The sequence below is a fragment of the Eleginops maclovinus genome, chromosome 23, assembly GCF_036324505.1.
Source record: "Eleginops maclovinus isolate JMC-PN-2008 ecotype Puerto Natales chromosome 23, JC_Emac_rtc_rv5, whole genome shotgun sequence".
Taxonomy (NCBI): domain Eukaryota; kingdom Metazoa; phylum Chordata; class Actinopteri; order Perciformes; family Eleginopidae; genus Eleginops; species Eleginops maclovinus.
The window spans coordinates 24,385,292-24,399,120 of record NC_086371.1 but is presented as its reverse complement, the minus strand read 5'-3'; the positions used below and the strand labels follow the sequence as shown (position 1 = coordinate 24,399,120).

General features: G+C 42.8%; 2 protein-coding genes across 2 annotated transcripts; one reads left to right on the top strand and one right to left on the bottom strand.

Moving 5' to 3' along the window:
- Positions 1–4,760: 4,760 nt before the first annotated feature.
- LOC134859681 (uncharacterized) lies at positions 4,761–9,373 on the top strand. The gene is made up of 9 exons (XM_063876322.1): positions 4,761–5,450; positions 5,751–5,828; positions 6,283–6,388; positions 6,687–7,423; positions 7,557–7,740; positions 8,011–8,268; positions 8,369–8,540; positions 8,871–9,019; positions 9,136–9,373. Exons 1-9 carry the CDS (start codon positions 5,070–5,072, stop codon positions 9,321–9,323), a joined length of 2,253 nt encoding a protein of 750 aa, XP_063732392.1. The 5' UTR covers positions 4,761–5,069; the 3' UTR covers positions 9,324–9,373.
- LOC134859682 (uncharacterized) lies at positions 9,135–11,315 on the bottom strand. Its single transcript, XM_063876324.1, has 3 exons — positions 10,804–11,315; positions 10,099–10,314; positions 9,135–9,923 (listed from the first exon to the last, which is right to left on the bottom strand). Exons 1-3 carry the CDS (start codon positions 11,049–11,051, stop codon positions 9,764–9,766), a joined length of 624 nt encoding a protein of 207 aa, XP_063732394.1. The 5' UTR covers positions 11,052–11,315; the 3' UTR covers positions 9,135–9,763.
- Positions 11,316–13,829: the final 2,514 nt, after the last annotated feature.

Below are 13,829 nucleotides of genomic sequence, written 5' to 3'. Positions count from 1 at the left end.
TTGCTCAAAATACCAACTGTGTTCCTCTGTGGAGGAGAAGTGTTTCACCATGTCCACTGAAAGAAACCGGTGCCGGATTGTTGCAGCTAGTAAACTACTGACACAGATGTTTTTCTTACTAGTTAACTAGTGGAGGGCATTTTTTCTCACTAGTCAGGTTCTGTTATGAACACGTTAGACTTTGACCATACATGTTACACATTCTTCTTACATCTAAGGACTTTCCTTCAACTAGTTTGGCTTTCCGTTGCACTAGTGAGCACCTGTATGCAGCATGTTGGATATTGATTCAACATGTATGGCTTTTTCTTAAACTAATTGATATTTTCAGCCGACTAGTTGTGGTTTTTGTCTCACTAGTACAACAAAAAGACTTACTAGTTGACATATACGCGCAACTAGTTTACTAGTGAATTGCTTCAACAGTCATACATGTTGACTAGTGAATTTTTGAAAAGTCAACTAGTCGCACGTATATGTCAACTAATAAGTCTTTTTGTTGTACTAGTGCGAGGAAAACCACAACTAGTGGGCTGAAAATATCAATTAGTTTAAGAAAAAGCCATACATGTTACTGTGGCTTAACTAGTTAACTAGTCAGATAAAGTGTGTGTCACTAGTTAACTAGTAAGGTAAAAACAATTGCACTAGTGTATCAAGTGGACATTTTGGACCTTACTAGTGCACACTTTGAGTCTCACTAGTTAACTAGTAAGACATAAAAAGGCTTTAACTAGTTAACTAGTGAACCTTTTGCATTCACTAGTTAACATGTAAGCTGCAACATGCATCCACTAGTTAACTAGTGGCACTTCATATGTCCTACACGTTAACTAGTGGCACTTGTATGCAAATGAAGAAGACGGGATCCGGATTTTGATTGGTCGGTGTTCAACTCTGTGTTGGAGAGCCTTGGGGACGTTCTCCTGCAATGTTTGGTTTGAGGTCTCGAAGACGTGATGCGCATCAGTCCGGTATTTAGTGCCTAGTGTTAGAATATTGTCCTTTGGAAGTCAGTCAGTGTGTTTTATGTCTAGAAAAAAAGCTTGTTCTGTCTGAAGTCACGGCGATCTCTCTTCCTCATAGGAAAGCTGTGATTGGGTTATTCCATCTTTCTATCCATCATTGAGGTCCCTCTGTTATCACCGTGCTACACTAATCCAAGCACCTTTTAACTTGCACCTTGATAACATGTTTTGAAGACAACATCTTCAATGTTCTTACCTAATTTATAAACAGTCATATGATCATAGTTACAAAATGCTTGTTTTATATTTTTGTAAATATGAACGTATTTAAAAAAAGGTGTATTTAAGCTCCGATCCTTAAAAACCTATTTTAAAATGTGGGCTGGCTGGCGGTCTAGCTTGGGGCCAATAGGAGACCTCAGCGCACTCTGTCCCCTCCTCCTCATTAGCATTCATTGCAACTAGTTAACTAGTGCGCATTTGGGATCCACTAGTACAACTAGTAAACATTTTAAGCCTCACTAGATAAGTACTTGAATTTAAATGTATAGCTCACTAGTTAATTAGTAAGGGCACAAGTTTCACTAGATAACTAGTGGACATTTTGAGCCTCGCTAGTTAACTAGTAAGGTCAAAAGATCCGTCAATTAGTTAAATAGTGAACCTTTTGCCTTTACTAGTTAACTACTGAGTGATTTTGGGTGTTACTAGTCAACTAGTGCAGAGAAATGTATGCCACTAATTAACAAGTTCGCTAATTTTCTGCTTCTATTTTGTAACTAGTTAAATGTCAGAGCTTTTGCAGCACACTAGTTAACTAGTAAGACTTTTAGCGTCACTAGTTAACTAGTAAGACTTTTAGCGTCACTAGTATGGTCAGAGGGCCACTAGTTTATCAAAAAGCTTACACGTTGGGACTTTAGGCTTATGTAGGAACTAGTCGAACAAAAGTGCCACTAGTTGCTGAAAAATAATGACTAGTAAAATGTTTTATTCAACTAGTAAAACAAAGTGCCAAACGAGTTTGACCAAATATCTAAGAAGTTCTGTCAAAGAGCTAACTAGTGTAGGTAACTGCCGTCTGATATCAAGGATATGGAATAAATACTCAAACGGCTTGCCGTATAGAGCAGAGCGTACAGCATTAACACATGTAGGATTCCTGTATAGAATATATCAGTGGATTAGAACCAGACATCTTATCCAACAATCGCCACACTCAAACACACACACACACACACACACACACACACACACACACACACACACACACACACACACACACACACACACACACACAAACACACACAATGTCTGGCTGATTTGCAGTGTGCGGTTTGGGGCCTGAAATAGTTGGAACCAAGCCAAAGATAACACTGGTTTCCTCAGAGACTGGGCAGTATGGGGATTATTATTAACTGCACTTTATGGAATTAGTTGCACTCTAAATATCCTATAGTCATATTATAGTTGTCCAACAGCCCATTGATTACAATATCTGTAGAAGTTATTCATATCTAAAAGAAGTGGCCCCCAGACTATGAAACCCATGGCGCTTTACAGTATTTGGAGTTTTCATCCACATCCCACAGTCTGGCCATCGCTTCATTCTCATGGCGATGGTTAAGTTGTTAGACTCAAAGTTTTGAGTTCAATGTAAACCAGATTTATTATTTTATTATTTTTTAAACTGGAAAGCCCATGTCAAAAATACAATAGGATATGTTTTAATAGCCAAAAGAATTGTTGTATGAATGCAAATGAGAAAGTCTTCATTCATACGTTATATCACATAGTGAATCATCATAGCTAGTCAAACTGTGGTCCAAATAATTAAAACAGGATGTTAATTATACCTTGCAGTGACCTGATCGTCCTTTTTTCCTCCCTCCCCATTGATTTTCCCTATTCCCTCATTCCTGGAACCAACCAGAGGTCAACGCTCTCCTCTTTCCCTAAACTGGAGAACTCTAGAGGAGAAGAAAACATGGAGGAATGTGAGGCATGTGAGCAGGAGCATGCGCCTGAGCTTTCAGTCAGAGTTCAAAATGTAGTCTGCATACTCAAATCCTCCGACCAAATACCAAACCAGACACACTCACTCACACACACACACACACACACACACACACACACACACACACACACACACACACACACACACACACACACACACACACACACACACATACATATGCGGGTGGATTTGTATGCTGGTGGGTATATTGTGTCACTTTACCAGCCACTGTGGCGGGTAATACTTTTCAGTCTTATCCGATCAAATTTGCCTATCATACATGGGTCATACGCATGACAGCTGCGCTTTACACAACCATACAGTCAGATCCGGTCAAATGGTGTGCTTCTGATTGGGCCGAAGTGGCGTGTGAATGACACTCCGACTCCTTATCCACAATTATTACATAAAGAATGTTGCAGGAGGCTATCTAAACTTGCGGCCATCACAGCTGCTAGTTTAAACCAAAAATGTGACGTTACATCACCAGGGTGAAAAGACCCGCCGAGGAGAGTGTACAGGAGGGGGGGGGGGGATAGTAGACCTACCAAAAAAAAGGCTAAGCGCTTTTTTAACGAGAGATGGTGAACAACAGATCGCGACAGGCTAGTGTACGAAGAAACGAGACAGACCATTTACTGCTCAGCCTGTCGTCAGTACGCATCGGACACTCACAGGTCAAACAACTTCATCGTGGGGACAAGAAACCTGAAATTGGAAGCCGTGAAGGACCACGAGTCATCTAAATGTGATGTTCACATCCTGAAAATAGCTAGATATGTAACATTTGGAACTGGGACATTGAGGTTGACAGAATTGTTCTGTACTGTTGTGTGGACTCAGGGTTTAACATGCTGAACTGTGCTGACTTTTCTGAAAGTTTTCTCGCTGATGTTTTGGAGATCATCCTTTTCTATGAAGCATCTTGAATAGTTTGTTGCACTGTCTATGCCTATGGTTTGTATTTGTAATGGTTGCAAGTGGCTTGTGCTTGTGTTGTCTGTGACTGAAAAGTGTTAACCTTTTCCTGAGGAAATAGGTACATTTATGAAGTTTAGTGGCACAATGTTTCCCAGAATAAACATGACTTAACATGGCAGATACTTGTGTATTGTTTATCATATCATATGCAGTAAGACTGTAACATTTGCAACTCAGTTCCTTGGTAGCACCTACTTATTGTATAATCAATTCTGATGAAAAACTAGTTGGTAGGCCTACTGGTTGGAAAAAAATAATATGCCCTATTATATTGCAAACATTAACGCATATATATATATATAGATATATATATATATTTTTTTTTTTTTGCCCAGATATATATATATATATATATTACTCGTAAAAAGTGGCTGGTAAAAAAGTTGAGTGGCTGGTAAATTTTAGAATCCACCAGCCACAGTGGCCGCTGGGCAAAAAATTTAATTTCCATTTCTGACACACACACACACACACACACACACACACACACACACACACACACACACACACACACACACACACACACACACACACACATAAAACACTCACAGACAGAGGGAGTCATGTAGAGGAGGTGTGGGTGAGTGCAGCAGCGAGCTTGGTTGGTTCTCAGAAAGTTCTAAGAGAGAACTCGTCTTGTTTTCCACCGCCCAGAGCCCAAGTGGTGCCACGTCATGACATCACCACTTCTGCCGCTGATTTTCTCAGCAACGCCGCTCACAACAACACTAGCTGACTGCATCGGGTAGATGCTCGTGTTGCTTTTAATCGTACGCAGCCAGATTCAATTAAAGACCTCATGACACCTAGAGACTACCTTTTTTTATTTAGTCTAAAATAACTTTTATTTTCGATTTGAAATACATAATTGTGATAAATATGCCCGGTTCTCTGTTATTTTCGAAATTTGTACGCAAGCCACTGAAATCCACAGGCCAGTGTCTTGACAACGTTCCAACATAAAGATGACGTATGCTCCGGAACGCTTTTAGACCTGATTGCACCTGCTGCCACCCTTGACCTTGATCATTTCTAGTCACAGTAAGTCGTACTCGCAGTTTTAGCATCTTTAAAGTTTTGTTCTTAATATTTTTGTTGAGAACATGCCTGAGCGGTGTGTTGCAGCGTATTGTTCAAACACCAGGGAGAACGGTTTTACCCTTCATCGGTTTCCGAAAGACCCTGCTTTGTGTGAACTCTGGACGCAACAAGTTTGTAGGACAAGAGCTGGTCCGAAAGGAACAGTATGGAAGCCAAGCTCGTCGTCTGTACTTTGCTCAGCGCATTTTGAAGAGGAGTGCTACGACTCGATCCCCGCTCTGAAGGAGCAGCTTGGTATTGATGTTCGTCTGAAGAAGGTTTTGCTGCCCAATTCGGTTCCGCGTATATTTCATCGAGGGACAAGCTCGAGGTTAGCCCCGGGGGCGAACGGCGACGTCAAGAGCCGGAGGTCTCATGCTCTGGAGAAAAGGCAGAGATTGGAGGTACGTACCTTCTTATTTTGGACTATATTTTAATAATGGAAGGGAAATGAAATGCAAAGGAATGAGTGTTTGGCACTGTGTAAACAGCTTGCGGTGGTTCTTCATAGTTGAAGTTGGCGCTAGCTCTGAACACTTCAGCTCAGCTGGCTACTAGTGCTAAGTGCTTTAGCTATTCAGCTAAGTTCACCTCAGAGTGTTAGCAAAAAGTCAAGTCTCAAGTGTTTGTTTTAGGTTTGCGGTAGCGTTTTTTTCCCCCTCCAACTCACGCTAAATCTTGTGATTTATTTATTTATGTTTCAGGTACTACAGGAATGCCAGTCTGAGTATGTTGCTGAAGAGGAAAGCGATGACTTTCCTGACGGGGACCCATCTACTGATGTAAGTTTTCGGAAAGCGTTCAGGTCAACTAAGTTACTGACTAAAGATTTTATTTGACTAACTACACACAGCATTACAGTATATCAAGTGCCAGTGCCCCCTCTCTCAGACCTTCACCCTCACCATCTCCAGAGGTGTTAAAAGTAAAAGTACTTTTGTGGTGTAATTACAACAGTAGCACATATAACATAACCGTTACACCATTTACTCCATTGTACCTAACTAGATAGATGGACTGTCATTACTGAAAAACACTAAAAACCTAACAAGGACCCACCACAAACTCAATTCAACCAGTGCAGAATCAGCTGATTGTAAGACAAATACACTGGTCTACTTTTTACTAGGTTACCTGTGTTGGAAGGAAACTCTATTTTTTAGTTTTTTTTTTAACTTTTACACACACACACATATGTATACACACATTTATTTATTTACTTACTTATTTATTCAGGTGAATTCAACAGAAGATCAGCACAGTGACTTTTCCGTTCAAGTGTGTCTGAGGCCACCAACAAGGACGGTGGCTATGCAGTTCAAAGGAAGGGGACGGACTAAAGGTATTTTATCATTTATGTACGTATTTTAGCCAAACAGATGTCCGGGGAAACGGGTCTTTTCAGCATTGCATCTTGTGTAGATAGATACATCACTAATGACAATCCTTTTCTATGTCAAACATCTATTTTCACATCTACACAAGAATGTTGGAAAAACTATCTGTCTTAGGAAAAGACTATTTTACAATCTACAAATTTACTAGTGCGAGCAAGCTTCACAAAAAGTTGTGTGTATTGAATGAAGATTTCCTTCAAGCTGACACAGATTTCTATATACTAAACATTGTTTTTTCCCCAGGTGTGCAGGCTACTACATCAATGGTCACTGTTGGGACTCAGACTGAGGATGACTGCTTTTGCTTTCACAACACCGACAACTCAACCTCTTGTGGCTCTGACTCAGATGACAACATGTCGACAGATGATCCCGACTACAAGCTGCCGTCCTCTGATGATTCAGCTGAAGAGAGTCCTGAACACAATACTCCACCAGTGCCGCCACCTGAGGCGCCAGCAGGTAGCGTTTTTCTTGTGTTCTGGGAATGCCTGGTGACGCTGTTGTCAACATGGTGCAGCTGTGGACTTTGTGGGAGCAGGTCACTGTCCTGGCAGTGTAAAGAAGTAGGAACACAGTTGCAGGTCACCATCCAGTGCGGGGGATGTGGGAACCAAGGACTATGGAACAGTCAACCTTTCTTCGGCAGAACAGCAGCTGGGAATGTGTTGTTGTCCGCTGCCATTCTCTTCAGTGGGGCCACTGTCACCAAGGTGCTGCGTGTCCTATCCAGATTGGGCGTTGCTGTGATGTCGGAAAGATCGTTCTTCAGACATCAGGACCAGGTGCTTTTCAAAGCTGTGAAGCGAGTTTGGGGCGAGCAGCAGTTTGCCATGCTCTGTCTGCTACAGGCAGAAGGGGAACCCATCGTGTGTGGTGGTGACGGGCGTGCCGACACCCCAGGGCATTGCGCTAAGTACGGCACCTACTCAACAATGGAGCTCCGGAAAACAGCTGTTATTGACGTACAACTTGTACAGGTACATTTCAGATGTATTATGCCTCTATGTGAGTCCTGCCCAGTATAGAAAACACACTCTTCTGTCGTAGTAAGGACAATTTTATACTAGTCAATGTTATGCTCATCAAAATCTCCTGCTTTTTATGTTTTAGAGCAATGAGGTTGGAGGGTCCTACCACATGGAGAAAGTGGGACTGCAGCGATCCCTTGAGAAAGTCCAGGGCTTTGTGGATGTCGGAACTCTCGTGACAGACAGACACATAGGCATCAACATGATGATTAGAGAGGACCATCCAGACATCACGCACCAGTTTGACATATGGCATGTAGCCAAGAGTAAGTGCAACATGTTTAAACCTGTTTAATGTAATTTTTAAGAGAGACTTGAAGCACTACCTTGACATTCCTTTTTGAAAGATATGATTTTTTGGGTTTGGACAAATTTTATGTGTGAAATCCTTGTGTGTGTGGAGGACAGGGCCTATTTCAGGCTATTACAGGCTGTTCATGTATCTAAAAAGGGTTTTAGTTATGCCCTTGGAGTCAAGACCTTCAAGCAGTACATTAGATTTCTATTTATTTATTCATCTACACATGTTTACTCAGGTGTCAAGAAGAAGCTGCAGAGCCTTGGACAAACTAGAGGTTGCCAGGACCTCAAACCCTGGGTGGGAAGTATTATAAACCATCTGTACTGGTCCGTGGTCTCGACGCCTCCTGGCAGTGGACAACTTGTGGTGGACAAATGGACATCAGTCATCGATCACATCCACAACAGGCACACCGGGTTCGAGGGACTGTTCTCTTCTTGTGCGCACGGAGTCCTGGAAGGCAGGGAACAGCGTAAACCGTGGCTGAGTTGTCGTTAGTATACTCCTAATGTTTATTTTACAGAGATTGTGATCACAGTATCATGTTGCATCATGTTGCATAATTTACATGTATTTTGTACAATGTTCTTCAGATACGAAGGTGTCTATTGAAGTGGAGAAGATCATCCGGAACAAGAGGCTGTGTGCAGATATACAACGCCTGTCCCCGTCACACCAGACATCCTACCTCGAAGCATTCCATAGCGTGATTACCCACTTTGCGCCAAAGATGTGCCACTTTTCATACAAAGGGATGGAGAGCAGGTAATCAAAGAAATATTCCGTGAAACATTCTTTTAGGACATTATTACATTCTATTACATTACACTTGCCAGACGCTTTTATCCAGAGCGACTTACAATCGAGGACAAAATCACAGCTTGCAACATTTGCAGTGCACAGGAAATGTACATGTCCTGAAGTGGTTTTGTAGGCAAGGGTCAGGGCCTTGTGCCTGGTTTGGGCAGCCACTGTTAGGCAGTGCAACCTGATAAATAGAGGGGTAACATGGCTCTTTTGGGTTGACTTGTTTATGTTTCGCTGTTAAGAATGGTCATCTTGTTCCTGATTATTCTGTTTGTGTTCTGTTCTTAGAGGGATCCTGGCTGCTTTGCATTTCAACGAGAATGCCAACAGGGAGCAGCGGAGCAGACACGATGGCGAGATGATGTTCAACCTGCGGTATCCAAAGTATAAGAAGGGCGGCTACATTGTGAGGAAAGTCTTACAGGAGCCATCTTTTGGTAAGCATAATAGAAAGTTGATTGCAGATATGATTTGTATTTTGAGATGTACATAGTCGTGTGTCATATCTATGGTTGGATTAATTTGAACCTTGTCCCATATTCCTCTGCAACAGGCTATGCTGAAGAGCTGATGCGGATGGTGGAGGCCATGTGTCGAGGTGAGGACTACAACGGTGATGACTTTGACATCCCAGACCCGTCCCCTGTTACAGAGCCACTCAATGCATCATTCGAAAAGCCGGATAAGAGGGCAGCAGTCAATGCACATATGACCCGCTTTAGCATTACAAATAACACCTAAATGTACACATGAGAACCGGACTGAATGGAATAAACACAAACTTAATTTCATCTTTGCCGTGAGTGCTTTGATTTACTGTGTTGGGAACCTCCTGCTCCATCCTCACCTTGGTGTTCTGAAAAGTGTCATTACAGGGTGTGTAGTATGTCTGTGTTGCTACAGTTTTCCCCCTTATCCATGTGGGCTTGTATTGCATTGTCCCTGAAGTACAGCACATCTTAGACACCGTATGATCAAAAATATCAGCTACCCTTCCATGGTGAAGGTGTAAATTGATTTGCTAGGCCTATTTGTTGTAAGCTGTTGTAAGTTGTAAAAATGAAGACACATTCATGTGAAGCCAGAGGTATCATGTATTGACATTCATTTTCATGTATTTACAAACTCATGTATTTAAACTAAAAAAACAAAATTAACAAGTTAACAGCATACATGTATCATCACGGGCTGTTGGTGTCCTGGAACCCCCTGTAATCAATGGAGGGAAAAGTTCTCCGGATACACCACACCACACAGGAAGGTATGGGGACCCTGACATGTCTTCCCAGGTACTCGTAGCACCATCGCACAAACTGTCTGTATCCAGTGTACCTCTTCCACCTAAAAGTTGAAAGAAAATCAGAAGAAAAACACAGGTGTTTTAGATGTAGGCCTAGGCCTACTGTAACCTACATGACAGTTCGTTTTACGCATACATTTACGTCATTGGTGATATCAAATCATACAATTCCTACTAGTCCATACAAATGATTTTACAATAGGATTGTATACTCACTCGTTTCCCTCTACATCCCCGTATTCTTGCCGATAGTGGAAATGTGCGGTGCGCAGAACATGCAGATTCAGACAAACTGGCTCAAAGCCAGAATGTTCTGTGATGCAGCGGGTGTCTGCTCCCTCCTCCTCTCTCCTCTCGCACACTCTTGACTGTTCGCGGCAGCACACCGACTCCACTACCAGTGGCATTGGCTCACATCTCCCACAAGAACACCTAAAATATAACAGATAAAGGCAAGGGGCTTGAAACAATCTTACAATTGTCACAGAACTTTACAAAGTGTCAATGTCATGGGTTGATTCGCGTGAAAAGCCGACGTAGAACTAGCCTAATCGCGGAAGGATGGCCACTGGTCAGGAGCTAGGTTATAGCATAGGCTACTACTGGGTTATAGCATAGGCTACTGTATGAGTATGACGCAGGGCAAACTAATATAGTAGACCTAATTGGTATTTTCATCGCTCTCAAAAAAAATAACATAACTAAATAAAGATTAAGACTATGACAAGCACCGGGAAACAACAATGGCCCTTTGCGATCTGTAGGCTAGTAATGGTGACTATTTGGCTAATTCTGGGAGGTGAGGAGGCAGACTGCACACACACATGCTCGCTGGTGCAAACGCTGGTTGTGGTGGATATTACAAAGTACAATATCTTACGGAGTGTTCATTGTCAGAAAAGTGAACAAGAAGGAAGTTACCATTCCACGTGCTGTAGTCTGCCAAAATCCATAGGCATCCGACCGTCTGCCACAGCAGCACCACCAACAGCGCCTTCTGCCTCGCCATCCGAACTTTCCGTAGAACCCTGTGGCTCCAACTCATCCAAGTATGGCTCGTATCTATAGGGCATAACGCCCCTCACATTGTCCTCCAGCATTGGGTCGGACTCTGCCACTTCGAAAAATGTGTCAGGATCCGAGGATGAATCGGAGTTGTCAGAATCCATGTTGTTGACAGGTGTCAGGATAGTCGTGAGTGACAGGTGGGATAGTGTCTTGACCAAGGAGCCGTTCCGGAGTGTACGTCATAGGTCATGTGACTGACTAATAGGAAGGTCGGTAGCAGATCGCAAAAATCGCACTTTTAAAAGGCCGTACAAACTCAATTTCTCTATCATAATGATTAAAACCAACTTCAAGTGACTATTTTGTATGTGTACTTTCAATGTGTGTATGTATATTACTTTATTTTCCACGTGTCATGAGGTCTTTAAAGAAGGACTTCTCCAACCACAATGCGTTCTTCAGTGGTTCATTGTTCAGTAATGTGGCTCGATCAGCGGCATCCAGCCAACGTTTACTTGGGAACGCTGGAAAACTAATAACTCACTGTCTGACTGTCACACAAGCTGCTGATGCATACCCCCCCTCCTCCTAAGTTGATGTGTTTCAGTCTGAATTGACGCTGTTTGGCATCACAATGCCGTTTTAAAGTTTCTCTGGTATTAGACAGGTGATGTTAGCATAGCAACCGAAGCTAACCTGACTATCTCGACCGTTTGTCCCATAAAGCTTTTTTCTACAGGCGTATCTTACCGGCATATTTTTCTTTGTGATCTCACTTGGGACTTGGCAAGCTGTGAAGCCCATGTATTGGTTACATCCGATAGCTGCTATAATAAAAAAAACAGGACAATAATAGTGTAAGGTTGTCATTGAAAAAAATAAACAGCATCACACTAAACCTGGTTAGTGTTGCATGACTTTATATAGCCTATGTGTGTTTACAGGTGTGTGTGGTCGCGTTTAAGTCACTTTGCTCACTGTCGTATCTTTAATCCCTTCGCCGTACTCACCATTAACTATTATTGCTCAGATTAATCTCCCCAGCCTCCGACGTAAGCCTGATGTATTGGTTCATGGTTCTTGACGGGCAGTTTTTTGGTTCCTAATGTGAACCAGTTTTAGGGGAAGGAGGCCGGCCCCTCTGCGGCGGAAGCAAGAAGAACTGGTTCGCCATCGGCACTGGCTCTGAACTGTCCCTGGAATCACTTTGGTGGAGAAGGGATATCAGTCAATGTAACCCTTTTCAATTGAAACCAGATTCTTGGTTCTCAGTGCCGGCGAGGCTAATAGCTGGTGAGCGAATTAAACACCTTTATGGGTCCAGCGCCGCTGCAGTGGAAACTAAACTGATTTGCAATCAGGCACTGGCTCCAAACCCTGGAACCGCCTCAGTCGAAAGAGGTGAGGGTCACTCACACTAACAGAAACTCTACTTTACTGAGCTGAGAGGGGCCTTTGGTCAGGAAGTTAAACTGCTTATCATCCATCCATTCAAAATGAAAACATTTCTATCCTTCACTATTTCATTCCGTCAGGGTTTTTTTTGCCTTAAAACATTTTTAAAAAACAATTAAAATACATGGTATGTCAGTTATAGTTACTTAGCAACTAAATTTTGGAAAAAAAATGTTTTCAAAGGAAATCACAAGCAGTACACAATAACTCACAAGATTACGTGACACCTATAAAAGTCTAATTATTCTGTATCATCAATCCTATTGAACTAATTTATAATATTCTACTCGTAAAGATCTTTGAAAGGAAAACAGCTCCAACATGATTTCATTTTGCGGTGCAGAGATGGTGGAATTTTGGATGGGGTGGGGGGGGGGGGGGCTGATTAGCTCTGGCTCTGTTTGGGTTCAGAGGAGTGGAGCACAAATTGGAGCAGACCTCTAAATATAGGACGTATTATTCTCCCCTCTCAACATCCAGGTCTTTGTGCATGTGTGCGCTGGCATGTTCTGCCAGCAGCCGTCAACAACTCACTCATGCAAAAAATAACAACACACACTCACACACACACTCACACACACATTCAGAGATGAAAAGGGGATCTATTTCCTGTGAGAAGAGGCCTCGGGTTGAATGTTGCTCTCTTCTTGAATAAATCTTTCATTTTCAGGCAGAGGCATTAGAGATTGCATTAAGTGTTGCTTATAGTATCTTTGTGTGTGTGTGTGTGTGTGTGTGTGTGTGTGTGTGTGTGTGTGTGTGTGTGTGTGTGTGTGTGTGTGTGTGTGTGTGTGTGTGTGTGTGTGTGTCTGTGTCTGTGTCTGTGTCTGTGTCTGTGTCTGTGTCTGTGTGTAGCAGCCATGTTGGAGTGTGTGTTTAGACCGCTGGGGCACATCTTACTAATGTTTCTTCACTAATAGTTTCACAACCTACAGGCTGCGTTCTGTGACCCCTGACCATCATCTCTGCCCACCACTTGCTGGCTCATGCTGCGGCAGGGGGGGCTGACCTCTGACCTCTGATTGATGCTTTGACCTCTGGCGGACTGCCTGCATTTGGTGGTGAAAAGGGCATCTGTCATGCTCTGCTCAGCCACCGTCTGTCTCTCTCACAGCAGCCCCCTCAGTCTAATGTGCAGATCGAACCCCGCCCCCCCCCCCCCCCCCCCCCCCCGCACACACATGCAACTCCCACCCAGTTCAGTGTCTGTGCAGCAGAGGGCTGTGTGTTGTTTTTCAATGTTTTAAAAACAGTGTAACCATGTAACATCTCTCCATTAAAAGGTTGCATGGATGCTAACTGAATGCTTTAATGCTAACATTAACTTTGTTAAAGCCAGAACAAAAAGGGATGGCTACACAATCATCATATTCCTCTTAAAATCTGACCGACTCAACTTCTGGCTAAATCTTTGAGGCGTCCATCAGATCTGAAGAAAGTGTTAATGTCCCTCTCAGAACTATAGCACCAGTGCTGCAAAGTAA

What these genes read in the sequence shown, in the direction of transcription:
- LOC134859681 (XM_063876322.1), top strand. Translation starts at nt 5,070, where the DNA reads ATGCCTGAGCGGTGTGTTGCAGCGTATTGTTCAAACACCAGGGAGAAC. An exon ending in AGAAAAGGCAGAGATTGGAG is followed by an intron (nt 5,451 to 5,750) that starts GTACGTACCTTC and finishes TTTATGTTTCAG; the next exon opens with GTACTACAGGAATGCCAGTC. An exon ending in ACGGGGACCCATCTACTGAT is followed by an intron (nt 5,829 to 6,282) that starts GTAAGTTTTCGG and finishes TTATTTATTCAG; the next exon opens with GTGAATTCAACAGAAGATCA.
- LOC134859682 (XM_063876324.1), bottom strand. Translation starts at nt 11,051, where the DNA reads ATGGATTCTGACAACTCCGATTCATCCTCGGATCCTGACACATTTTTC. An exon ending in AGACTACAGCACGTGGAATG is followed by an intron (nt 10,315 to 10,803) that starts GTAACTTCCTTC and finishes GTTATATTTTAG; the next exon opens with GTGTTCTTGTGGGAGATGTG. An exon ending in GGGGATGTAGAGGGAAACGA is followed by an intron (nt 9,924 to 10,098) that starts GTGAGTATACAA and finishes TTCAACTTTTAG; the next exon opens with GTGGAAGAGGTACACTGGAT.